We start from the raw sequence: 26,398 nt of genomic DNA, 5'->3' as shown, positions 1-26,398 counted from the left end.
TAAAATATTTTCAGACCAGCATTAATAATCTTGATACCATGTTCTGAATTTAAGTGAAGTTTCTAAAAAGCTTTCAGATGGCAAATAATATAAGAACCAATAGTCTAGCCTGGCTCTTACTAGAGCACAGATAATGCCATAATGACATGTACATTGTATATTACATGCATGTATAATTCTTTTACCTGTCCATATTGACTGCTACCGCCGTATGATCCACCCTGTCCATATGGATGACCATAACCATATGATCCACCCTGTATTTAAAAAAACCTTATTACTACTTATTACAACCATTTTTTTAAAAAAAATATGCAAGCTCAATATAACTGCATAATAAATAAACTGTAGATAAATAGTCAAAGCTGGGGGGAAATATAGGAGAAACAACCATATTGGCAGTTGTCCCCATATGATCCCCCTGCCCGCTGCCCAGAAAACAGCTATTTCAAGAAATATTCTCTGATGCTGAAAAACTATATTGCTGAAATATATCTGTACTCAGCTACTTTCTATAACCAGGACAGGAAATAAGCATAGAATGTATTTTTGTTTTATTTTTCATAATTCTCTCTTTCTCTGTGTCTTTCTCTCCATATGCTATATTACAAAATAACATTTACCTGTCCATATTGGTTGCTGCCGCCGTATGATCCACCCTGAACAGAAAACAATTATAAATTGAATAAGGATTACTTTAATACATCTCAACTAGCTTCTTATATTCAAAGGCAGAAACCCCCCCACTAAACTTTTATCTATATAATAGCACACTGTGTATTACAACACACACACACACACACACACACACACACACGATAACAAAATACTTTTTACCTGTCCATATTGGCTGCCACCATAAGATCCACTCTGTCCACCCTGAACAGAAAACAATTATAAATTGAAAAAGGATTACTTTAATACATCTCAACTAGCTTCCTATATTCAAAGGCAGAAAAAACCCACCAAACTTTTATCTACATAATAGCACATCATTTATTACTATATATATCTATTAGATCTATCTATCTATCATCTATCTATCTATCTATTTATCTATTTATCTATTTATCTATTTATCTATTTATCTATAATACATATACTAGATAACAAAATGATTTTTACCTGTCCATATTGGCTGCCACCATAGGATCCACTCTGTCCACCCTGAACAGAAAACAATTATTACCTGAATAATATTACCTTAACACATGTGCAATGCAATCCTACCACTGGCTAAATGGGGTTAGGAAGGAGTGAAGGTTTGTCTCCTTTGCTAGAGATGAACTTGGGTAGCAAAGGGCATGGGGGTTCCTGTTATGCCCTCTTATGTTCCTCCATGGTCATACAGAAACAGCTGTTCCTTATTTTGTGATCGGTAGCTGGCGTTAGGACTCAAAACAGAGATTCAGCAGGGGAAAGACAAAGGTGGCCTTGGGACCCCTTGACCCAAGGCCTCTTCATTTGCCAAATGGGCTCCTGAATTGAGCTCTTACCCTCTGTTAGCATGGAGCTGGCCTTACTTATCACCTGCCCATTCCCCATTCAAACTGGGGAAGTGGGGATAAAAAACAAAACACCCAGCCAGCAAAAAAGAAACTGACACCCCAACACCATCTACTCTGACCAGCACAAGCTGGCAGGATTTTGGAAGTGGTGGCTATTCCATCACTATTCCAGTTCAATTTAGGATTGAATTCTAAACTACTTTTATGTGGAGGATCAGAGTAATAATAAAAATATGTATACCACGTAAGACCTCGTATATATTACATATAGTGAAGGTAAAAAGGTAAAGGACCCCTGGATAGTTAAGTCCAGTCAAATGACTATGGGGTTGCAGCGCTTATCTCGCTATCTCAGCTTTCCGGGACATGTGGCCAGCATGACCGAACCGCTTCTGGCGCAACGGAACACCGTGATGGAAACCAGAGCGTAGGGAAACACCATTTACCTTCCTGCCGCAGCGGTACCTATTTATCTACTTGCACCGGTGTGCTTTCGAACTGCTAGGTTGGCAGGAGCTGGGACAGAGCAATGGGAGCTCACCATGTTGTGGGGATTTAAACCACCGACCTTCTGATCAGCAAGCCCAAGAGGGTCAGTGGTTTGGACCACAGCGCCACACTCTCCATTACTTATACACTGTATGTCAAAAGAGTTTTTACCTGCCCATATTGGCCGCTGCCGCCACCATGCGTTCCTCCCTGTGCAGGAGACATTTTTAAAAATACATTCATGTATCTGCCCTAAGCAACTCTCAATATTTAAGAGCAAAATAAGCATTAAACAGATTTTATTTTCATGCCTCTGCATATACTGTATATTTACCATGGTGTTGTATCTGGCTAAATCATACTCAGAGCAGAACCACTGAAATAAAGTCAGTCATAGTTACCTGATGTTGAATAATTTCAGTGGGCTCACTCTGAATATGACTTAGCTGGATGCAAGCCATAGTGCAGTATATACTCTGTACGTACTATAAATTAAAAGTGCTTTTACCTGTCCATATTGGCTGCTGCTGCCATATCCGAACCGTCCACCCTGTACAGAAAATAGTTATTGTAAAAAAATGTTGCTGGAAAAAAACCATATTGCTTTCTACATTCAGAAGCAGGAATAATGAGAAACACTTTTAATATCTCTGGTATGCTACTTGTAATGCCTATTAAAAGTTCTTGCTACTTATTAAAAGAGTTTGGATTTAAAGAAAAGTTTGGATTTGATATCCCACTTTATCACTACTTGAATGAGTCTCAAAGCAGCTAACATTATCCTTTCCCTTCCTCCCCCACAACAAACACTCTGTGAGGTGAGTGGGGCTGAGAGACTTCAGAGAAGCGTGACTAGCCCAAGGTCACCCATCAGCTGCATGTGGAGGAGCGGAGACGCAAACCCGGTTCACCAGATTACGAGACTACCGCTCTTAACCACTACACCACACTGGTTCTAAAAGTTATTACCTGGCTGCCACCACCATATGATCCACCCTGTAGGAGAAAACAAACAATCCATACTTCAAAAAGTTTCTTGATGATCTGTTGTATTACACTAATATATGCACACTAAACTATTTTTTAATGTTCAGGAGCAGCAAAAAAGCAGAGGGATATCCTACTAAAGTCATACTCCAAGTAGACCCATTAATATCAATTGACTGAAGATGCTTAATTCCACTGATTTCATTGGTCTGCCAAGAGTATGACTGATGCTGGATATCACCCATAAAACCCATTTTTCCATTCATTTTTAAAATCTTAGTGTATAGTATTACTGCATGATGCATTTCATATATGCTAAGTATCAAAAAAGAGTTTTTACCTGTCCATATTGACTGCCATACGCTCCACCACCCTGCGCAGAAAACAATGACTTCAATAAGAACAAAACCCAATTGCTAAAGATGCTATATCACTTTAATAGGTCTGCACTGTGGAAATACTGATAAATGTAAAAGTATCTACTGTACATGGGATGAGCAATCCCAAAAGTGGGGGGACGGACTAAAGTCAGACAAACTGCCATATTCATAGCCTTGCCAGAACTGTGTCACTACAGAGGACGAAAGAGTGGCTTTCCTATTTATTGTCTTCTCTACCCCATGACCAGGAAAAGTAATCTTATGTGAACCAGGTGTCCTATTACCTATAACAGGGTAAAAGGTAAGGTAAAGGACCCCTGGATGGTTAAGTCCAGTCAAAGGTGACTATTGGGTTGTGGCACTCATCTCACTAAGGGAGCCGTTTGTCCACAGACAGCTTTCTGGGTCATGTGGCCAGCATGACTAAACTGCTTTTGGCACAACAGGACTCCGTGATGGAAGCCAGAGCACATGGAAGAACCATTTACCTTCCCGCCACAGCAATACCTATTTATCTACTTGCACTGGTGTGCTTTTGAACTGCTAGTTTGGCAGGAGCTGGGACAGAGCAACAGGAGCTCACTCTTCGTGGGGATTTGACCCGCCAACCTTCCGATCAGCAAGCCCAAGTGGTTTAGATTACAGTGCCACCCACTCCCTCCAACCTATAATGCTAAATGAAATCACGAGACAACCAGTTTGGGAACAGTAAAGAAAAATAGTTACCTGTGCACCAGGGCAAAAACATTCTCCCTGTAAAAATACAAAAGTTAGCTCCATTTTTGTTGTGAGAAGTCAGATGAAATGCAATTCGCATTCCCCTAAGTTTATATTGATAAAATGGGAGCTGCAAGATTCTATGGATACTTCTGCCACATTTTAAGTAACATGTGCAAATTCAAAAAGGATTTAAGTTGTAATCTATTCCTACATGGGATGGGAGTCAAGCCCCAATGTTGCATCAGCATCTGGGGGAAAATCCACGTACTGAATTTCTGAGGTAAAATTGATTTCTGTTTTCTGATGGAATATCCAGCATGCTGTTGCTTGATGGCATCAGACCCAATCGCTGTGCCACCTCTAGGCTGGGGCGGCAATTTGTCTTGAGCGATAGGGATGTGAATGTGGTGGCAATGGCCCCACACCCTGTCGTGTTCCACCCCTGCCCAGCCAGGGCTTGGATTGTCCTGCCAGTTATTTAAAATTTTATTGTATGAATTTGTGTGTATTGAGATGCAACTCGCCCTATAACCGGTGAAACCGGTGAAGGGCAGGATATGAACTGAGCAAAAGCCTGAAACAAATGCGCAGGGAAGTCACTCGGGATAATCTTAAGATTTTCTTTGAAATGCAAAAGAAAAGGAACTACAATTGCCCAAGTGTCAGAAAGAGGCTGGTTGTCAATAAAAGGTAGCGAGGCAAGGAAATTGAGGATTGGAGAAACCGAAAGGATGACAAATGACCAGAGAGGAAATTGACCGGGAATTGGGGCAGTGGGGGAGCAATTGAAAGAAAGAATAGAAACTGAAGTCTCCTCACTCTCCCATTAACATTTGGATACAACAAACAGTTGAACAAGGTCCCATCAAATTTGCTTACCTGCCTATTGGCATAAGCCACAAATGATCCATCCTATAAAGACAAAGTGAATTAAAAAATAAATAGAATCTCAATATACAGTTCATTCTCCTATCTGCACTTAACTGTTCAAAGTGCTGCTTACTGCGTGTGTTTGATTATTTCATCGCACCAAGCTCCAGCATTATTAAACATAATTTGAATTTTGAAGTATTTAAGGCAGATGTTTATAGGTCGATGCACACACTGTGGTCCATGTGTTAGTAACCTCGAGGCTGGATTACTGCTATGCGCTCTGTGTGGGGCTGCCCTTCGGCCTGGTTCAGACGTTCCAGCTGGTATGGAATGCAATGGCCAGATTACTGACAGGGACATCTGGCCGACAACATTTGCCACAATTGTTAATGCGTCTGCAATGGTTGCTCTTCTACTCCTGAGCCAGGTTCAAGGGCCTTGTATTATTTCACAAAGCCCTGAACAATTTAGGAGCACCTCAGCCCCAGCACAGTCGCTGAGATCAACTGCAGGAACGTTGTCAGTTGTGGCCTGAGTTGGCGAAGCACATTTGACAGAAACAAGGAACCGAGCCTTTAATGTCATCAGCTCTGTATTACGGAATGCTATACTAGCAGAGATTTAGCAGGCGCCTTCGGTTTCAACTTTCAAATGCCTGCTGGAAATGTTTCTATCCTGTCAGGCTTATGTAGATAATTAAGAACAAATCTTTCCACAATGTATGGCTGATTTCTATTTTTATATGTTTTTGATTGAATGGTTTTATGTACAATTGTTGTAAACCACTTTGATTTTTTTTGGTCAATAGCGATATGTGACTATCTATCTATCTATCTATCTATCTATCTATCTATCTATCTGAGCAACAGCGCCATAATTTGCCTTTACAAGATTATCATGCTGCTGTACAATGTAGGTGGAAGACCCTAGGATTTGCTGCTGACCAGTGAAAGTTCTTCCCCCTGGAAGCTAGAATGTCAGGAAGCAGCCTATGCCATAATCAATCTTCCTGCTAGCAGCTGTTGAAAGAGATGTGATTTCCCCACCAGTGTCCTCCTGATTTTCATTATGTCATAAGTGCTATCCTATATGACCAACAATATACACCCAAAAACGCACCTGGAGGACCTTTGTACAACTTAAGAGCTCATGCTACAATCCAGAAATTTCTATTTTTAACTTTCTAGCATTGTGCCTGTATAAGCAATATGAAGCAACATAAATTATTGGGTGAAGACAGAAAGAACAGGGGAAAAGATAGCCCATATTGCATCCTGCAGCCACAGGGTGAGCCCAAATTTGCAACTCAAATGCAAAGCAATGAACTGAAGACAATATATATTATTATCAATGCATTACCTATACTAAGTAATAAACTATGCCAGCCCATCAGTTTTAAAATGTTCTAAGACTGCTGCATTTTTCAGCTTATTTGCTTATTTGCTTTCCCTTTCAGAACCAGATTTGCATTTTTTTTCAGACAGAACAGAATCCTGGAGAAGAATATATTCATTTGGACTACATTCACTGAGTATATTTCCAAATAAACTCTGGTGCTTCATATTTCTTACATAAATCTTTTCCTGTGGATTCAGATTTTATTTCATTTTTAAGCCCAAATTGTGTTTTGGAAGATCATTTTACATTTTTTGTTGAGTTTCTTTTCGTTTTCTTTTGCATGAGATTAACGATTTCATTAAAATTCCTAAATTTATGCCACGTCCTGATTAGGAGCATAAAGAACCCTTGATTTCCCCCCCCCCCCACACTTTCAATAGGAGAGTGTATACTCCCTGGAGAGTTACTTGCTCTCACTGTCTTTGTATGAACACCAGAAAACTATAGAAGAAGAAGAAGAGTTTGGATTTGATATCCCGCCTTTCACTCCCCTTCAGGAGTCTCAAAGCGGCTAACATTCTCCTTTCCCTTCCTCCCCCACAACAAACACTCTGTGAGGTGAGTGAGGCTGAGAGACTTCACAGAAGTGTGACTGGCCCAAGGTCACCCAGCAGCTGCATGCGGAGGAGCGGAGACGCGAACCCGGTTTCCCAGATTACGTGACTACTGCTCTTAACCACTACACCACACTGGCTCTCTCTATAGAAAGTGAGTGGTAATTACTCTTGGATCAGAGTTGTTTGAAGGATCTGATCAAATTGATCTACAATGAGAAAATTCTTACCTGTACATTATGGTTTTCGTTATTATAAAAGCTTTCGCCCTGTGAAAGATGCAAAATAATAAATAAACGCCATGTATTTCTGTAATGTAATTATCAAAATATTTTAAAACTTTACAAAGAATTAGTCTATGGCCATTAGGATATACAATAAGAACCAAACAGTCTGATGTGACTGAAATACAGAAACGTCAAGAACATCTGACAGGATTGTGTAGGGTATGTACTAAAGTGAAAGCCAAATTAGTAATATCTGGGGAAATGAATTGAAAGGACCACTGCAGTCAGGACCCAGAGACTGTAGAGGTTATTTATTTACTTAATTTCTATCCCACCTTTTGATCGAGAAGTACCCTCAAAGCATCTTACATAAAATACTACAATGATACGACATTGGGGCTGCCTCTACTTCCTCTGGGACACAAAATTGCTCAGGGGTACGATATATTTGTTGTCATAAGAATTCACTGTCCAAAGGATGAGAAAGAGGAACAAGTCTGTCTCAGGTGAACTGCTGAGTGTTGGCATTTGGACTTTAGCTGCCTGGTTCGTGCTTCTTCCTTTCATCCCCTAGATCTGCAAACCATTTTTACTCTCCGAGGGGAGTTCTGTTTCTTAGACAGGAGCCTACCATGTTGCAAGGCAAACCACTTTTGAAATGAAGAGGAATTTCAAAAGCATGATACGTGGTGGGTGGGTGGGTGGTTCTGCTGCCCACTGAAAAAACAGTCATTAAAAAATGCACCAGTTGTTTGCAAGTCCTTGAAAACTCCTAATATTGCAGTCTGAGAGGATGCCGATTTTGGTAACCGGTCCTCCTCTATAACAAATAGGCGGGCATGATTTACTCTGCTCCAAACCCTGGTTATTAATCCTTCTGAAGCAGGTTCTAGCTTGCCTGAGCAGCAGTTAGTATAGTTCCCAACTTGCTCGCCAACGGTGTTTAAGGTGAGATGAAGAAATTTCCTCAGGGACGGATGTGCGCATGGCTGATTTCCTAGCTGCAACACACATGTGCCCAATGGTATCTTCATTTGTCTCTTAGTGAGCTCTTCGCATGTAGTGCCACACCACACAGACTGAGCTGGCACAAGCGATGTACAATGGCCTCATTTAAAGTCCTAGCTAGTATGTTTCAATGAAGACTTGATGGGAGTGAATGTCCTTACCTGGCCATAGGTATTGATACTTGGTGGATTAGAGGTTTCATTCTGTAACAAAGCCAGAAATTTCAGAAAGCAGAGTTATTTGCTTGCCTCAGCAACAGCTTAAATAAACGAAACGAGGCAAAAGAGGAAAATCTGCCTGTTCACTGGATTTTCAAAGCTATAGAAGTTTGAGAGCCCAATCAGTGGAAAGGCAGCACCAAAGTTACAAAAGAAATGAAAAGGCAAGTTGTGCTCCTTTCAGTAGACATTGTATTCATTCGAGAATTGACAATGCATCTTGCATTTGATGCTGAATTTTGACGGTGCTGAACGCAAGCCATGTTTGCAAAGGAACAATCAGGAGCCTGGGATCCAAATTGTTTGTTGGTAAGAGCAGGCTCCAGATTTTTCCTTTGCAAACATGGCTTGCGTTCAGCACTGCTTTGCACCTGATGATATATGATGCTGGGTGATTGACAGATAGGTGATTCCACCCATCTGTGAAAGGTGGACCATGAAGGGTTGGCCATAATTGAATCTGGACCATTGATGGAAAGGGGTTCACTACCCCGATATATAGAGACACATTGTATAAAGTAGGTATAAATAATCCTAGAAGTTTTCAGGAAACATCTTCTGGTTTATTTGATGTGCTTATTTAGACACATGTGCTTTTTTCTTTGCCATTAAGAGCTGTCTGGTTTGGGGGGAAAGCTCCCCTCCACTCTGCTGCAAACAGCAGCTCAGTGGACAATTATATGCATGTAGGTTTTAAGTAGGCAGTGCTGAGTCAATAAGGCTTTGTTTGACGAAGACCTGTCTGAAATAAGGCCCAAATCATTTCTGCCATTAACTACACCGTAGGGCTGCGTTTAGCTCTCCTAATGCAGCCCAAAGAACACTTCTTCTTTTATTTTATTTGTAATTTGTTTATTGATATTATTCCACTGAGTACAGTAACACACATATAACACAAAAATTGAGGCATAAACCGAAATATGTCTTTTGCGGGTGGCAGCATGGAAACACAGGAGAAAGCTGAGTGTTATCAGAGAAAGGTTCCATCAGGTAAAAAGGTAACTTCAGAGATATGCATTAGTTAGACCAGCCACATGTTCCTTCTTGATTTGTAAATGTTATAACGCTCCAGCAGTCTGCAGCGAGAGAGTCTTGCTTCTTCCTGCCTCTTGCTAGGCGCAAGCGTTGTGTTAGCTTCTAAGTTAAAGCTATTTCCTGCACTTTATTTTAACACCTCTACAGTACAAACAGTTAATTTTGGCACTAGCAAATACAACAGGCGCTGAAGAGTCAAAATGAAGAAAATGGTGTCAGGCAGTTCTTACTTTTTCACTCCGAGCTGCTCTGATCAGAGCGCGAGCCTGCAGAGAGACGGACAAGGGAAAGTTTTAAGGTCTTGCTTTTATCTAAATGAACATCAAGCAAACTACTGTGTACCATACTAAGAGTTTGGTCAGCCACTTTGCAAAATATGATGTGGGCCACCTGAAGCTCAGAAAGAACTGCAGAGATATAACAAGGCATCAAATTTTGAGTGAGCTCTTCTTGGATCTTTCCCATCTCTGAATGAGTGTTGTAGGACAAAGCCGATTAGGAGTTCTGCTCTCAACATAACATTTTATTCCAGTACAGTGGTACCTCTAGATACGAACACATCTAGAGGTAAACGTTCGCATCTAGAGGTAAACGTATCTAGCGATGGAACATCTGCGCACGTGCGCGTCGCTTTTCGCCACTTCTGCGCATGTGCGTGACGTCATTTTGAGCGTCTGCGCATGCGCAAGCGGCGAAACCCGGAAGTAACATGCTCCATTATGACTGTACAGTGGTACCTCTGGATACGAACGGGATCCGTTCTGGAGCCTCGTTCGCATCCTGAAGTAAACGTAAGATGCGACTGCGCGTCTGTGGGTTGCGTTTCGCCGCTTCCGCGAATAACGTCATTTTGAGCGTCTGTGCATGCGGCGAAACCTGGAAGTAATGCGCTCCGTTACTTCCGGGTCGCCGCGGAGCGCAACCCGAAAATATTCATCCTGAAGCTACTTCAACCTGAGGTATGACTATAATTCAGGCTGGATGGGAGGAACATAGAAAGAAATCAGTACTGGGGCATATCTTCCAACTATTTTATTTTATTTTTTAAATTTGGATTGGCAGAGAAGATTGAACGGGATGGGACTTTCTAGAGCAACCTCTACAATCTCCCTGAGCTGAACGCTAAAACAACAAACAAAAAGGATTTGAAAGATAGTGCAAAGGAGAATGGGAGGAAGCCAGCACACACCACCTGGATGGAAACATGCCACAGCTTTCCCTTCCATTCTCAGGATTGTGGCTTCAAGTCCCATGTTGGGCAAAAGATTCCTGCATTGCAGGGGGTTGGACTAGATGACCCTCAGTGTCCCTTCTGACTCTACAATTCTATGATATATACAAGTAGTGCTTACTTTTTCACTCCGAGTCTTTCTGTTGAGAGTGCTTTGCACACTCCGTGCCTTTCTGATTACAGGAAGTGCCTTGGGAAGTAAGGAAAGAAAAGATTAGTTTTAGAGAACATTTATGCTTATAGCTGAGAGCAGTGCTCTTCAACATTCCTATGTTCAGGGAACTTTTCCACATCACCTTGTCCACTGAGGAACACCTGCATTTTACAAAATATTGTTTTAGGTGGGCCTGCAGGGCCTCTGCATTACTCTGTATAAACATAGCATACACCTTGAAACACACTCAACACTCTTGTATGCAGTGCATTATAAGGAAGAATCAACAGCAGTGGGAAGGCTGACTTCCCTCCACTAGATGTGAAAGAGCTGGGTTCAAATCTCTGCAGTTAAGAAGCTCACCGCATTTCTCTTTCTCAACTTAACCTAGCTCAAAAGACTGATGTATTTTGCCACACAAACTGGCCAATTCACCCATGAGAGTTCAGGCTCCATAATAAAGTTGGCACCATCTATTAGTGAGGTCTTTCTGCTTACAGAGCACATCCTCAGGAAGAGCATATTGTACAATATGTGCATTTGCATATAAAAAAATGAAACATACAACATCAAAGACGAGAGAGAGAGAGAGAGAGAGAGAGAGAGAGAGAGAGATGTAATATAAAATTATGGAATAACTGTTTTTTTCTTTTCTATTTGGCTGAAAGTTTTGCTTTATTATCATTTGGTAAAACTAGCAAGGACCAGTTAAAACTGCCCTGGTCTGATGCCATTACTATATCTCTTGCAGGAAAACATGAACTTCATCCAAGAAGTTCATGTTTTCCTGCAAGAGATATAGTAATGGCATCAGACCAAGGCTTGGACTATACAGAGGTGACAAATATACAAGTCAAATAAAAATTATTATAATGTCACAGTAGGAAAAGTGCCTAGGTACACAACACCACAGAGAATACCATGGGTAGCTGGAACCAGGCAGTTTACAAATACCACACTCACACCACGACCCAACACAAAGGGTCAAGAATGTATAACTAAAACTCTCTGCTAATGTACATGAACCCGTGTGCAGTTATCTACTTCCTGAATCAGTTTTTGAAAGCATTTATTCTCTTGACCTCAAAGCTGGCAAAGAATCCTGCATCCTGTTGATACAGCTACATATATTTATACAAGTTTAAGAGCATATGAGCCAGTGCTGCCAATAAAATCCAATCCTGCTGACTCTTTTAAGAGTTAAAACTGAGATTATGGTCATGGGTAGTGCTTACTCTTTTTTCCTGAATCTTTCTGACGAAATCTTTGAATGCCTCCTGTAAGGGGAAAACATAAACCCAGGTTAGCAGATGCTGAATGAATCCCTCTGTGGCTTCGTTTACACAAATATGCTCTTTAGAAGCATATTTGGAGCAAATCCAACATGTGGAAACCAAAGAGTACTTACTTGAGCTGCTACGTCCCTTTTGCCTCTACAGTTTGCTGAGCTCTGTCGAGATAAGTGGCATGGAACAAAATGAAAACAGGAAGCTTATTTATTTATTTTTAATTAAAACGATGTCCACTCAATTTGTGACCCATGAAAGTGGAAGCTGAACTCAGCCCTCAGGTCCCTGACATTCCCTGCCCCCGAGACAATATGAAATGTGCAATGGTCCAAATGCAATAGATCAATGGAAATCGCTAGCGCCACAACTGTGCAATAGTGAGCAATTGTGCAGCGGCCTTGTGATATAATAAGTAAAGCCAGCCAGCTTTCTCTCATACCTGGAAGGCTATAGAAAATTCCATTCCATTTAGTAGTGCAGCCATATCAAGATTTGAATTATCACTTCCTTCACAGGCTGCATTTTGAAACAGCCTGTAACAGTTGCCAACTCTAGAATATTTGTTAGTCAAGTCTTAGGTTCCTGAGCATGAGCGATGATTATAGGGTTCAAATCTGAGAGTCATATTCTTCCGATTCAAAGGATAATGTGTGGCCCCCTAATTCAACTTAGGCAATGCCTAAACTAATATTTTAAAATATTACAAATGAAAAATATTTACCACAGCTTTTCCTCCGTAAGTAGAGGCATCACCCTGCAGAGGGGGAAATAGTAAATTGTTATATATTTTGAAAAACAGAACCAAGAGACTAATTTGTGATATCTAAATATAAGGTGTCCCTTGCCCAAAGCTAGGAATGCATCAGTAGTACTAACTGAAATGGTTTAGCATCCCCTCCTCCAGGGAACTTTAAGGAACTGTAGTTCTCTAAGGGTTTAATGGGCTTTAGTGGTTAACTGTCAGTACTTTGATGAAACAGGATTCTGTGGTGAAAACCACCAACATATATAGGTATAAAAGTGATAAAAGTGTGTAATATCAACAGTGAGCAATGTTTGTCAATCTGAAATGTGCCACTAGGGGATGCTGTTCGCTAAAATGTGAGAGAAAGCAGAAGGCAGCCATTTTTATATCAGATTCCATGTGGGTTTTAAAAGTTGAAGTACAGATATTAGAAACATAAAGAGTTGTGAAAATGGCTTTCCGCAGTCAAATGTCTTATTTTCTCCTGCCTTTCCTTTAGCCCACTGAATTAATCAGGAAAAAAACATTAATTTCATCTTGTATAATCATTTTGTGCAAATGTAATGCACTGCAAGACAAATGTAATGTCTTACCAGCGTTTTAAAATTCTAGTTTCAGTTGTATCACCTTATAATATCGAAAAGACTGTTTGAAGAATGTGAAGTAGAAGATTTCAGGCAAAATAATATCCGTATTTATGTTTGTTTTTTTATGAGTTCATGAAAGTAGAAAAGGTAATTGAGAAAGATGACTATGCTTAAAAAAACAACTTTGAGGGGGGGGGGAACTGTGAGAGTATCCCTTTAGGATTTCATCTCAGAAACAAGTGAAATGTTATCTCCTTGGGATAATCAGCACATCACATGCCAAGTGTAAGGTGCAACACAGAAGGGCTACTCTTACCTGATCGCAAATGACATTGCCGTAACGTCCACCAGTCTGCGATCCCTGCCAAAAATTTAAAAAAAGGAACCCAATTATTTACCATGAGAAAAACTGCATAAATATCATGGGTTAAGGAGCCTGGAACTGAAGGCTGCACACCAAGGAACACCAGAGGTTTGTTGCCGGCTCTGTCACTGGGGGAGATGGAGGGGGGGCACTGTCCCATGTCTTGCATGTTGTGTGTGTGATGTGCGTCCCTCCATGTTTGGGTACATGTAGATTGTCATCACCAGCCCAGTTCCTGAACTGATGGGGCACTGGCAGTATTTACTGGAAGACTGTGGGCATCTGTTGGTTTTTTATGACTTCTTTGCATCTTCTACTTGTGTATATTTTTCCTGCCCTTAAGGGCTGAGCATGACTTTTTCCTTGGCAAAGCAGAAGTGTATCTCAAGTTCCAGCATCCAGCCTAAGCATAGGCTTGAGATCCCCATCTCTCTGTGGACGATACCATGGAATAATCTGCACATATGCTATAATATTAAAACAATGTTTTACCTGTCCAGACTGACTGCTGCCACCACCAAATGATCCACCCTGTACAGAAAAAAATACATCTTATTTAACAAAGGGTTAGCTTTAACCTATCTGCACAAAGCTACTTCCTCTATTCGGGAGCAGAAATAAGCAGAGATACTTATTTGCATTTTATTTTCTGGATCTCTGTGTATACTTTGCGCATTAGCAAGTGTTATTGGTATTATTAAATTATCCACCCTTCACCCTAAGGCCCCAGGGATGTTTACAACAATTAAAAAAACATCAATATGAAAACACAGTATTGAAAACAGTGTGTAAAACAACTTAAATAAGGTGGGCTCTGAAAATAGACATCTCAAGTGTCAAGGGATATATATATATACAAAGCGTTAAAGAAAGAAAAAAATCATTTGATCTTCAGAGACCCTTTTGAGTATCTTTATTGAGGTGTTCAATAAATTTATTACCGACCGGGGGAAAATATATCTGAAGGTTGTAATATCTCTTAGACCTGCTATGTTTGTTATTTCCTAACCTGTCAGTTTTGATATTTATTAACTGGTTCTACAGAGGCTGAACTTTGTTATTACTTCATATTTTGGTCTCTCTGTAATGGATGGTTGACAAAAGATTAGATTGATTGAGTGACCAAGCCCTATATCATGTGTATTTTTAAAGTGTTTTTACCTTTCCATATTGGGTACTGCTGCTGCTGCTACTGCCGTATGATCCACCCTGGAGAGGATACAGTTTATTATTGTCGTTATTTTTTTAAAAAACAGATTTTTCTGCTGAGATACCAGCTTGGTTTAATACATCTGCACCAGCCCTGCAATAATATGGCCTCTGGAAGAAGCACTAGGATAGAGTGGATCTCCTTCTCTAAGGACAGAGAAAGAGAGAGAGATCTACCCTTGGAGAGGAAGATCTCACCCCAGGTCCCCTGCGGCAGAGGAGAAAGGGAGCATGCCAAGAACAGATCAGGAGAAAGCACCCAGTCTGTGTTTCATGTGCTCCAGTCCGGAGCACAAAAGCTCAGGAGTTCTAGGAACTGAGCCTCAAGGCAACTGAAGAGATTGAGTATGACCATGGTTGGATACTACCCAGATCAGAACCACTGACATTAATGGATTAGGATTCATTTACTGGTAGGTCCTTTGATTTCACCGGGCCTACTTTAGTTAGCTACATCCCATAGATTTCTGGTGGACTTTTCTCATGCTTAAGGTGGGTTATAGGTAAAGGTAAAGGGACCCCTAACCATTAGGTCCAGTCGTGACCGACTCTGGGGTTGCGGCGCTCATCTCGCTTTATTGGCCGAGGGAGCCGGCGTACAGCTTCCGGGTCATGTGGCCAGCACAACTAAGCCGCTTCCGGCGAACCAGAGCAGCGCACAGAAATGCCGTTTACCTTCCCACCGGAACAGTACCTACTTGCACTTTGACGTGCTTTTGAACTGCTAGGTTGGCAGGAGCTGGGACCCAGCAACAGGAGCTCACCCTGTCACGGGGATTCGAACCGCCGACCTTCTGATTGGCAAGTCCTAGGCTCTGTGGTTTAACCCACAGCGCCACCCGTGTCCCGGTGGGTTATAGTTTGCTCTAAATTAAGGTTACCAAATTTATTCCAATGAATCCGGGGACACTTTTCAACTTCCTACTAAACATTTCCTACTATTTCCTAAATATTTCCTACTAAATAGATTGATTTTGTCAGGGGGCAGATTTGTAAATCCAGGGACTGTCCCCGGGAAACCAGGACGTCTGGTAACCTTACTCTAAATAACTTGGGTCTGGTCACCATCCTTGAATGCAGTTTACAGTCATGGATTCCGATAATCCTAAACCTTTCCTCATTCCCTGACATGCCCCCCCAAACCAGGGAAGAAACGACGCCAGCCCACCACTGTATTTCTGCCCTTGCAGAGCTATGTAATGTGCTGAATTGTAACTGGAAATCAGTAAATTAAAACAAGCAAATGAGAATAGGGCAGAGGAGGAGGGCATGGGCACAGTTCTGCTTTTGCACAACCTGCCAGGGCACTAGATGAGCTGCTTGGTCCACCTTTGTTTCTCTGTCTACCCCACCTTTAAAACCTACAGCCTATGAGTCTGTACACAGAACATATTCACTCTCACCACCACAGTCCTTGGAGATGTAGTTGGTTAAGGGAGCTGGGTCTGTGAAAGTCCCAGAATTGTTGAGGCGGGGGGTTTTTTACATGTATGGTGGGTATGCAGCCTAAGAACCCACAGTAGTCTTTGATGCGAACTATAACCCTGTGTGTGTGTGTGTGTAAAGGTAAAGGTACCCCTGCCCGTACGGGCCAGTCGTGTCCGACTCTAGGGTTGTGCGCCCATCTCACTTAAGAGGCCGGGGGCCAGCGCTGTTCGGAGACACTTCCGGGTCACGTGGCCAGCGTGACGAAGCTGCTCTGGCAAGCCTGCACCAGCGCAGCACATGGAAACGCCGTTTACCTTCCCGCTAGAAAGCGGTACCTACTTATCTACTTGCACTTAGGGGTGCTTTTGAACTGCTAGGTGGGCAGGAGCTGGGACCGAACGACGGGAGCTAACCCCGCCGCGGGGATTCAAACCGCCAACCGTGCGATCGGCAAGTCCTAGGCACTGAGGTTTTACCCACAGCGCCACCCGCGCACGTGTGTGTAGACAGATATAAAACACAGTCACACACAATGAAAGACCACAGACAGACACAGAGTCCTGTTCTCCAAACAGCATTCAAAGTGAATGGATGTCTTCTATGGGGTGACACAGCACCCCACATTTATGCTGTGTACACAATCTAAGCTACAGTGGTACCTCGGGATGTGAACAGCCCCGTTTGCATCCTGAATAGAACGTAAGACACGACAGCGTGTCTTCGTAGGTCACGTTTTGCCACTTCCGCGCATGTGTGTGGCGCCATTTTGAGCATCTGCGCATGCGCGAGCGGCGAAACCCAGAAGAAACACGCTCCGTTACTTCCGGGTTGCCGCGGAGCACAACCCGAAAGCGTTCAACCTGAAGCACATTCAACCCGAGGTATGACTGTACTTTCTATATTCAGAAGCAGGTTAAAAAAAATAAAATTCTTATGGAGATAGATGATAGATAGATAGATAGATAGATAGATAGATAGATAGATAGATAGATAGATGATAGATAGATTGATAAATTACCTGTCCAAATTGGCTGCTGCCGCCACCGTATGACCCACCCTGTACAGAAAACATTTATTGCAAGAGGGTTACTTGAATATATCTGCACAGTTACTTCCTATCTCACTCTTATTTTATTTTCTATGTTTGTGTGTGCTGGCGTGTGGCCCTCAGAAGACTGCTCAGAAGGAAATGCGGTTCTCAGGCTGAAAAAGCCCCCCCCCCACCTGGTATATACTGTTTATTACTAGCACGTATATTATATACTCTATAAACGGTATATTACAAGTGTTTTTACCTGTCCAAATTGGTTGCTGCTGCCATATGAGCCACTCTGCAGAGAAAACGTTTATTTTAGAAGGATTACTTTAATATATATGCACAAGCCTACTTTCTATATATTGTTTCTAAGGCTGGAAAAATAAAAAATAGAAGGTCCTAAAGGAGGAGATCAGGATACTATCATAAATACAACAAGAAATGGAAATACAACAGGGAGTGGAATTTCAACATATGGAAATGGGAATGAACTAAAGGATATATAATAAGAAAAAAAATAGGGAATATTAGCCCAATATGTGATCACAGTGGAGAGATTTTTTAATGGACATGGACAGAAGAATTTACTCAATATGGAGTAATGGTAGTGAGAATTAAGGGAGGTAAAGTCAAAAGAAATAATATGGTTGGCATTTATCAATAATAACAATCTCGGACTTTTCGTGGGGAAAAGAAATGAATGATTTCTGACACCTTGACTTAAAATAAATATTGTTTAACAGAAAGTGGAGAAGACGAAAGTTAGCATAGATGGAACATTTTAAATAATCCACTTTTTATGGCCTCACGATGCAAAAGGTTCCCCACACCTGGCGTATACTGTCTATTACTAGCACATATATACTCTTTAACCTGCATATTAAAGGCTCTGAGTCTTCGCCCCTTGGGGGTTCCCCGGCTAGTTCCTCCCACCATTCCTCTGTGTCCAACAAGTCCATGACATCTGGCATATGGCCCTCGGAAGGTTGCCCAGAAGGGAAGGTGGCCCTCAAGACTGAAAAAGGTTCCCCACAACTAGGGTATGCTGTTTATTAAAAGTCTTTTTACCTGTCCAAATTTGTTGCCACTGCCATATGAGCCACCCTGTAGAGAAAACATTCATTACAGAAGGATTACTTTAATGTTTCTGCACAAAGATACTTTCTATATTATTTTTAGTTTTATTTCCTCTCTCTGTGTGTGTTGGCGTGTGGCCCTCAGAAGGCTTCCCAGATGAGAATGTGGACCCCGGGCTGAAAAAGTCCCCCCACATCTAGAGTAGACTGCCTATTACTAGCATATATATTATATACTCTATAAACCGTCTATTAAAAGTGCTTTTACCTGTCCGTATTGGTTGCTGCCACCACCGTATGATCCACTCTGCAGAGAAAACATTTATTACAGAAGGGTTACTTTAATATATCCGCACCAAACTATTTTCTCTATTATTTTAAATTTTATTTCTTGTATCTCTGTCTGCTGGTTTCACAAGAGCCTGTCAGTCGATACCACATAGTTCAAAGATGGTGTTAACTCTTTATTAGCTAAAGCACAACCTCCACAGACTCGGTTGAGTGTCAGGCCTAATGAGCAGAGCAGCTCATTCCCAGTGGTCTGCCAAGACTGAAGGTCCCTGCCTCTCCATAGCCATCTAAGTACCATCCCCTCCAAGGCTTTCCCCAAGCAATCTGAGACTGTGCCTACATGGAGCAAACCTCTCCTCTGCCCTTTTCATGCCTCTTCTGGTTCAGGGGGACAGGAGCTTGTCGCAGCAGGAGAGGGAGACACCCATGCCTCTTCACCAGCCGGACTCATCTCTACCTCTTGGCTTCCCTCCTCTCCTGCTTCCGCTCCTACTTCTGAACTTCCTTCTACCACAGCCTCTCCCTGCTCACTAAATCCTGTTACCTCTTCATGTTCCAACACCTCCTCCCCTCAGTCTTCTCCCTCTTCTCCCTCTGACCACTCTTCGTCATCACACCACCAATCCCCGGGAGTCTTCTTCCCTTGGGGGTTCCCCGGCTACTTCCTCCCACCATTCCTCTGTGTTCAACAAATCCATGACATCTGGCGTGTGGCCCTCAGAAGGCTGCCCAGAAAGGAATGTGGCCCTCGAGACTGAAAAAGGTTCCCCACAACTAGGATATGCTATTAAAAGCCTTTTTACCTGTCCAAATTTGTTGCCGCTGCCATATGAGCCACCCTGTAGAGAAAACATTCATTACAGAAGGATTACTTTAATATTTCTGCACAAAGATACTTTCTAAATTATTTTTAGTTTTATTTCCTCTCTCTGTGTGTGTAGGCGTGTGGCCCTCAGGAGGCTTCCCAGATGAGAATGTGGACCCCGGGCTGAAAATGTTCCCCCACACCTAGAGTAGACTGTCTATTACTAGCATATATATTATATCTTCTATAAAATGTCTATTAAAAGTGCTTTTACCTGTCCAAATTGGTTGCTGCCACCACCGTATGATCCACTCTGCAGAGAAAACATTTATTACAGAAGGGTTACTTTAATATATCCGCACCAAACTATTTTCTCTATTATTTTTAATTTTACCTGTCCGTATTGGTTTAAATCTTACCTGTCCGTATTGGTTGCTGCCACCACCGTATGATCCACTCTGCAGAGAAAACATTTGTTACAGAAGGATTAATTTAATATATCTGCACAAACCTACTTTCTGTTCCATGGAGGAACAGGTCAATTCTGTGGCCAGGGCAGCTGTCTACCAGCTCCATCTGGTATGCTGACTGAGACCCCACTTGCCCTCAGACTGTTTGACGGGTGCATGGTGCATGATTTGGTTATCTCCTGCTTGGACCACTGCAATACGCTCTACGTGGGGCTACCTTTGAAGGTGACTCAGAAACTACAACTAATCTAGAATGTGGCAGCTAGACTGGTGACTGGGAGTGACCACCAGGACCATATACTGTAACACCAGTCCTAAAACATCTACATTGGCTCCCAGTACATTTCCGAGCGCAATTCAAAGTGTTGGTGCTGACCTTTAAAGCCCTAAACAGCCTCAGTCCAGTATGCCCAAAGGAGCATCTCCACCCCCACCCCCCCAGCCTGGACCCTGAGGTCCTCCTCCGAGGGCCTTCTGGCAGTTCCCTCACTGTGAGAAGCGAAGTTACAGTGAACCAGGCAGAGGGCCTTCTCAGCAGTGTCACCGTCCCTGTGGAACACCCTCCCATCAGATGTCAGGGAGATAATGAACTACACAACTTTTAGAAGACATCTGAAGGCAGCCCTGTATCAGGAAGGTTTTAATGTTTGACGCTTTATTATGTTTTTATATGTATTGGAAGCTGCCCAGTGTGGCTGGGAAAACCCAGCAGGATGGGCTGGGTATAAATACTAAAATTATTTATTAATTAAATTATTATTATTATTATTATTTCTATTTCATTTTTACTTTTACTTCCCATATCTCTGGGATCTCATGTGGCCCTCAGAATGCTCCACAGATGAGAATGTGGCCCTGAGGCTGAAAAATGTCCCCTACACCTAGAGTATACTATTACTAGCACATGTATTATATAAACTATAAACTGTATATTAAAAGTGGTTTTACCTGTCCAAATTGGTTGCTGCCGCCACCGTATGATCCACTCTGCAGAGAAAACGTTTATTACTACCAAAGGATTACTTTAACATATCTGCACCAAACTACTTTCTATTTTATTTTTTAGATGTGGCCCTCGATTGGCTGCCCAGAAGTGACTGCGGCCCTCAGGATGAAAAAGACTCCTCGCATCTGGCATACAGTACGATTTTGTCTTACACGCATTTAACTTGTTTAAATTTAATCTTGTGCTGTTGAAGGCCAGCTGGCTGAAACCACACAGATTAAATGCATGGAAGGTGAGGAGCTTAAAAGCTCTTTTTGCACTGTGCTTTCCTGGCACAGAAAGAACTTTTAATCTCTCTTCCTTACTTATCAGGCTCTGGGATGCTCTTGCGAGATCTCAGGGAAACTTGGACAGTCCCACGAGAGCATCCCAGAGCCTGGAAAGCAGGGCAGAGAGCTTAAAAGCCCTGCTTGTATACTATGACTCCCATATATTGCACATATTATATATGCTATATATGAAAAAGGTATTTTTACCTGTCCGTATTGGCTGTTGCTGCTGCCATATGAGCCAACCTATACAAATTATAATAATAACAATAATTGCAAAACAGATTTGGTGGCCACTTTAAAATCTCTGCACTAAGTTAAAGGTAAAGGTAAAGGTAAAGGTACCCCTGCCCGTACGGGCCAGTCTTGTCAGATTCTAGGGTTGTGCGCTCATCTCACTCTATAGGCCGGGAGCCAGCGCTGTCCGCAGACACTTCTGGGTCACGTGGCCAGCGTGACAAGCTGCATCTGGAGAGCCAGCGCAGCACACGGAACGCCGTTTACCTTCCCGCTGGTAAGCGGTCCCTATTTATCTACTTGCACCCGAAGGTGTTTTCGAACTGCTAGGTTGGCAGGCGCTGGGACCGAACGACGGGAGCGCACCCCGCCGCGGGGATTCGAACCGCCAACCATGCGATCAGCAAGTCCTAAGCGCTGAGGTTTTACCCACAGCGCCACCCGTGTCCCACTCTGCACTCAGTTACTTTCTATATTTAGAAGCAGAAACGGAATAAAACTTTTTAGGAAATCCATCAGTTTTATTACACATCGAAAGCTTTTACCTGTCCATATTGGCTGCTGCTGCTGCCGCTGCTGCCACTATATGATCCACTTTGTCCGCGCTATGGAGAAAACACGCATTACTTTGAAGTATTCAAAATATTACATTAGCAACTATTCCTGCTTAGACCCACTAAATGACACACAGTAGCTTCTGAAAGCACACATTCCTACAATTCCTGCATGGAGCCAGATGGCAGTACAGTCGTACCTTGGAAGTCGAATGGAATCCGTTCTGGAAGTCCATTCAACTTCCAAAACATTTGGAAACCAAACTGCGGCTTCTGATTGGCTGCAGGAAGCTCCTGCAGCCAATCGGAAGCTGTGGAAGCCCCGTCAGATGTTCGGCTTCCAAAAACAGTTCACAAACCGGAACAGTCACTTCCTGGTTTGCGGCGTTTGGGAGCCAAAACATTCAAGAACTAAGCTGTTTGAAAACCAAGGTACGACTGTACTGGATAAGCTTTCAGTGGAAGTGAATTATGTGGAGCGAGGGCAATTGTGTTTGCCTATGCATGTTTTGTTTGCTTAGAAAAGTCTTCAGAAGGTGCCAGGGATTGCCTGGGGTCACATAGTTAGGAAGAGGTCCCATATTAAGGAAAAAGGGACTGAGTAACTCTTGAAATGGGGCATTTCTCACTGAAAATGCTTAACTGTGGACATTTGGTGTAGCTATAGCCTGGCGTGCTCTAGTCCATGGGGTCATGAAGAGTTGGACACGACTAAATGACTAAACAACAACAATAGCACACTCCCATCCACAGACACCTTGCTTGTGGTTTCACCTGTTAGTGTAAGATCATAGAAGACATAGAAATTTTACCTGTGGACAGTTGCTACTGCTGGTTATTTTACCGGTATAACCATCCTGGAAGGGAAAAAATAATACATTTTTAAGGCACTCTGGTTTATTTAAACTGTTGCTTAATGCATAATATGCTATCAGTTAAAGATCCAACTTCAAAAGCCAGCAGGGAAGTTGGCACTTTATAGCCAAATATCTTAAACTAAGTTAACAAACAGTTACAGATAGGTAGCCGTGTTGGACTGCCATAGTCAAAATAAAAAAATTCCTTCCAGTAGCACCTTAAAGACCAACTAAGTTAGTTCTTGGTATGAGCTTTCGTGTGCATGCACACTTCTTCAGATACCAGTTAACAAACAACGAGAAAGGGACTTACCAGTCCACAAGGATTATAGTTGCCTCCTTGGGAATATGAACCACCCTGTGGAAAGTTGGAAGGGAGGAAAAAACAACAGTTACTTCCTTTCAAGATATATATGTATATATTCCATAAATCAAGGTACATTCAGTCTAGGAAAGAATATAATTAGGGCTGGGGAAACTCTGGACCAAGGGCCCAAAGTGGAAGAAAATGAGGGTGGGAGCAGGAAATGACATCACATGATTGGCAGGGGGAGGAATTTTCCTTAAAAAATGGCCTCAGGCGCCATTTGAAGAGACCTGGTGGGCCAAATAAAGCCCATGGTCCAAAGGTTCTTTCCCAGTATTCCTAAAAGAGAAGCGAAATGATTTTCCAGTTGGAAATAAGTTGGTATAGTGGTACCTCGGGTTAAGAATTTAATTCATTTTGGAGGTCCGTTCTTAACCTGAAACTGTTCTTCAACTAATGGGGCTTCCCGCTGCCACTGTGCCGCTGGAGCACGATTTCTGTTCTCATCCTGAAGCAAAGTTCTTAACCTGAGGTACTATTTCTGGGTTAGCGGAGTATGTAACCTGAAGCGTATGTAACCCGAGGTACCACTGTACTCTCCAAATATTAATTGAAACAACCAGTCGCGATGTCCGTGAGAATGTGTACTCTCCTTCCAGGAGGTAGAGCGCTGGAAACTGTTACATGGACCCATCATGGTCTGTGCAAGCATAAACCATACAAATGTGGACTTTTGCATTGTTATCGGCTTTTGTACAGGGAGCAGCAGCTATGTAGAACTGGGTCCTAGGCTCTTCGTGTTTAGGGATGGGGAACCTGTGCCCAATGGACTCCAACTCCCATCAGCCCCAGACAGCATAGCCTATAATCAGCAATGTAGTCCAGTTTAGACTTGTAGTCCAACTTAAAGGCCCACAGGTGACCCAAATGTGTGCTAGACCATAATTCTAATGGGGGATATACAATATGCAATTTACCTGTTTGCTTCCAGTTTGCTGGGATGAGCCGCCCTGCAAGGGAAAGAAGGAGGAAAAACAGTCTTTACTTGTGAAAGTGGACCTTTTCAAATACCAGATGGTGCAATATTTATTATTACTATTATTATTATTAAGTTAAAAGCAGCTCTACCTGGCTACTCCCGTAAGTTTGTTGGGATGATGATCCCCCCTACAAGGGAAAGAAGGAACAAAAACAGTATTTTCTCGCGAACTGGGAGCTTTTCAAATACCAAATGATGCAGTATTATTATTAATAATACTAATACTTAGTCCATAAAAATATAGGAAGGTTCAAAACAGTTCTACCTGGCTACTTCCGTAAGATTGTTGAGACGACGATCCACCCTACAATGGAAACAAAACAAAAACCAGTGTTTTCTTGGGAACAGGGAAATGGCAAATGATGCAGTATTTATTTTTTTTAACAAAATGAGTTAAAACGTAGGGAAATGAAGAGCCGCTTTACCTGGGAACTTCCATAAGTTTGCTGGGATGATGATCCACCCTGAAAAGCAAATAATTTAAAATACTGTATATTGTCAGAATATATAAAAAAAGATTGGCACCTTTAACACCAACAAAAATATGAAACATTTGCAAAGCGGGTAAACGAGGACTTTATCCAGTTATGCTATATCGTTATGCAACGAGGAGGCAAACAACAAAGAATAATATAGAAATTTATGATAAATTAGAACCATTAAAAACGCCACATGAAGGATTATTTTCAGTAGTAATCCTTTACCTGGATACTTCCAGAACTTTGCTGAGATGATGATCCACCCTGTGGGAGAAATAATTAATAAAGACATTAATTTTGTTAAGTGTGGACCTGCGTCTACACTACTTTCGGTACAGTAGGGTGGGGTGCTGGCTTCGCCCACTGTGGGGGTCCCAAGTACATTAATGTGGTATTTCTCTCTGTACCACCCTTTTTAAATATGGGGACCAAATTAGTAGGTAAGAAGCAAGACCAGGAGACTAAATCCCAATACAAAATTACAGCTGCTGAGTCAGGGAAAAGATTTCACGATATTAAGATCCACGCTGGACACGATCCTTCAAAGAATTCAGAGCAGAGGAATCTTACCGGCTTGCAAGGACTGCCATCAGTTGTATAGCCCTAAGAGAAAATTATGAACATTAATATTAATCATCCTCCTCAAAAACAAAAAAATACTTTTTACTTCTGGCGGACATTTATTTCGATCTTCGACTCCAACGGTCGAGAAGAGATTGTGTCAGTTAATTAAACTACTAACTGGGCATTAATTATCAAGCTGACAAAGACTTAACAGACAGACAAATACAGTCTGCACAGATAAATCAGCTATGCCTTTTACATTTGCTATGGGTTCTTCAGCCAGTATTTATTTGCGTGCCCTAGTGGATAAAAAACACAGAGACCCGAGTATTTTGGTTTATGGGTTCAAATGGGCCACAACTTTATTGGTTGTGCCCTAGCCCACATCTGGGCATTGGAGAGAATCCACACCCCCAGATCCCTTTAACAGAATACCCTTAATGAGGAGGGGCAGGCGGAGTCTACAACCTCCCCTCCATCCAAACAAAGGCTTACCCAATGCTTAACCTCACAAAGTTGTGACGATTGCTGCAAGCTAGGAGAAAACCAAATGGCTGGTACCAATTTGCCAAGTACCCAGCACCAACAATATGGTGGCCAACATTTGTCCATAGCAAAGTCATATCAGAGCAAAGCATGAAAAGAGGGTGGATGGGATTGGAAGATCCGGCGAAAGGGCGAGAGAGGAGGGCCCCCGACCATGCCGTGGTTAAATCTCCTGTGGCCACTCCCCCTACTGGCACTGATTGGCCAGCAGGGCCACACTAGGCATGGCCCCATCCAACGCCGGCAACACGGCCGGAACAATATGGGGGGGGGGTCAACTCTCCGCCCTCACGCCTGATCACTGCAGTGTCCCAGATGCCTGGCTGCAACACTGCCCACCGGAAAAGGTGAGCAGGCTTATTTCATAGAAGGTATATTGCACTTGATTTTGGGCTTTATTTTCAAATACAAATACCTTGCAACTTATGCACATTTAACTTGTGCACATTCAGCTTTAC

General features: G+C 42.3%; 1 protein-coding gene across 50 annotated transcripts in view; it reads right to left on the bottom strand.

Moving 5' to 3' along the window:
- Window positions 1–26,398, bottom strand: part of LOC308587377 (uncharacterized protein) — a 67,316-nt gene that overhangs the window by 17,228 nt on the left and 23,690 nt on the right. For 5 of the 50 annotated variants that reach the window (XR_014008338.1, XM_081194930.1, XM_081194935.1 and 2 more), the window contains exons 22-59: window positions 25,401–25,433; window positions 25,056–25,094; window positions 24,777–24,815; window positions 24,617–24,655; window positions 24,441–24,479; window positions 24,290–24,322; window positions 23,319–23,363; window positions 22,961–23,005; window positions 22,140–22,199; window positions 21,565–21,603; window positions 21,031–21,069; window positions 20,032–20,070; window positions 19,887–19,925; window positions 19,611–19,646; window positions 18,785–18,823; window positions 18,509–18,544; window positions 17,700–17,735; window positions 17,423–17,461; window positions 14,929–14,976; window positions 14,260–14,298; window positions 13,720–13,764; window positions 12,793–12,825; window positions 12,191–12,232; window positions 12,018–12,059; window positions 10,750–10,818; window positions 9,628–9,663; window positions 8,306–8,347; window positions 7,140–7,178; window positions 4,964–4,996; window positions 4,091–4,117; window positions 3,325–3,357; window positions 2,967–2,993; window positions 2,506–2,547; window positions 2,169–2,207; window positions 1,126–1,167; window positions 838–879; window positions 624–659; window positions 186–257 (exon numbers count right to left, since the gene is read on the bottom strand). Coding sequence is in view for 49 of the 50 variants with exons in the window: in XM_081194930.1 (XP_081051056.1) it covers window positions 186–257; window positions 624–659; window positions 838–879; window positions 1,126–1,167; window positions 2,169–2,207; window positions 2,506–2,547; window positions 2,967–2,993; window positions 3,325–3,357; window positions 4,091–4,117; window positions 4,964–4,996; window positions 7,140–7,178; window positions 8,306–8,347; window positions 9,628–9,663; window positions 10,750–10,818; window positions 12,018–12,059; window positions 12,191–12,232; window positions 12,793–12,825; window positions 13,720–13,764; window positions 14,260–14,298; window positions 14,929–14,976; window positions 17,423–17,461; window positions 17,700–17,735; window positions 18,509–18,544; window positions 18,785–18,823; window positions 19,611–19,646; window positions 19,887–19,925; window positions 20,032–20,070; window positions 21,031–21,069; window positions 21,565–21,603; window positions 22,140–22,199; window positions 22,961–23,005; window positions 23,319–23,363; window positions 24,290–24,322; window positions 24,441–24,479; window positions 24,617–24,655; window positions 24,777–24,815; window positions 25,056–25,094; window positions 25,401–25,433 (1,542 nt within the window). In the remaining variant the exon portion in view is untranslated. The remainder of the gene's footprint in view (window positions 1–185; window positions 258–623; window positions 660–837; window positions 880–1,125; window positions 1,168–2,168; window positions 2,208–2,505; window positions 2,548–2,966; window positions 2,994–3,324; window positions 3,358–4,090; window positions 4,118–4,963; window positions 4,997–7,139; window positions 7,179–8,305; window positions 8,348–9,627; window positions 9,664–10,749; window positions 10,819–12,017; window positions 12,060–12,190; window positions 12,233–12,792; window positions 12,826–13,719; window positions 13,765–14,259; window positions 14,299–14,928; window positions 14,977–17,422; window positions 17,462–17,699; window positions 17,736–18,508; window positions 18,545–18,784; window positions 18,824–19,610; window positions 19,647–19,886; window positions 19,926–20,031; window positions 20,071–21,030; window positions 21,070–21,564; window positions 21,604–22,139; window positions 22,200–22,960; window positions 23,006–23,318; window positions 23,364–24,289; window positions 24,323–24,440; window positions 24,480–24,616; window positions 24,656–24,776; window positions 24,816–25,055; window positions 25,095–25,400; window positions 25,434–26,398) is intronic. The other 45 variants (XM_081194977.1, XM_081194938.1, XM_081194940.1 and 42 more) reach the window with 41 other exon arrangements.

The sequence above is a fragment of the Podarcis bocagei genome (genome assembly GCF_964188305.1).
Source record: "Podarcis bocagei genome assembly, chromosome: 5".
In the NCBI taxonomy this organism is placed as follows: Eukaryota; Metazoa; Chordata; class Lepidosauria; order Squamata; family Lacertidae; genus Podarcis; species Podarcis bocagei.
The sequence above is the reverse complement of the archived record's forward strand: the minus strand, read 5'-3'. Positions and strand labels throughout refer to the sequence as shown.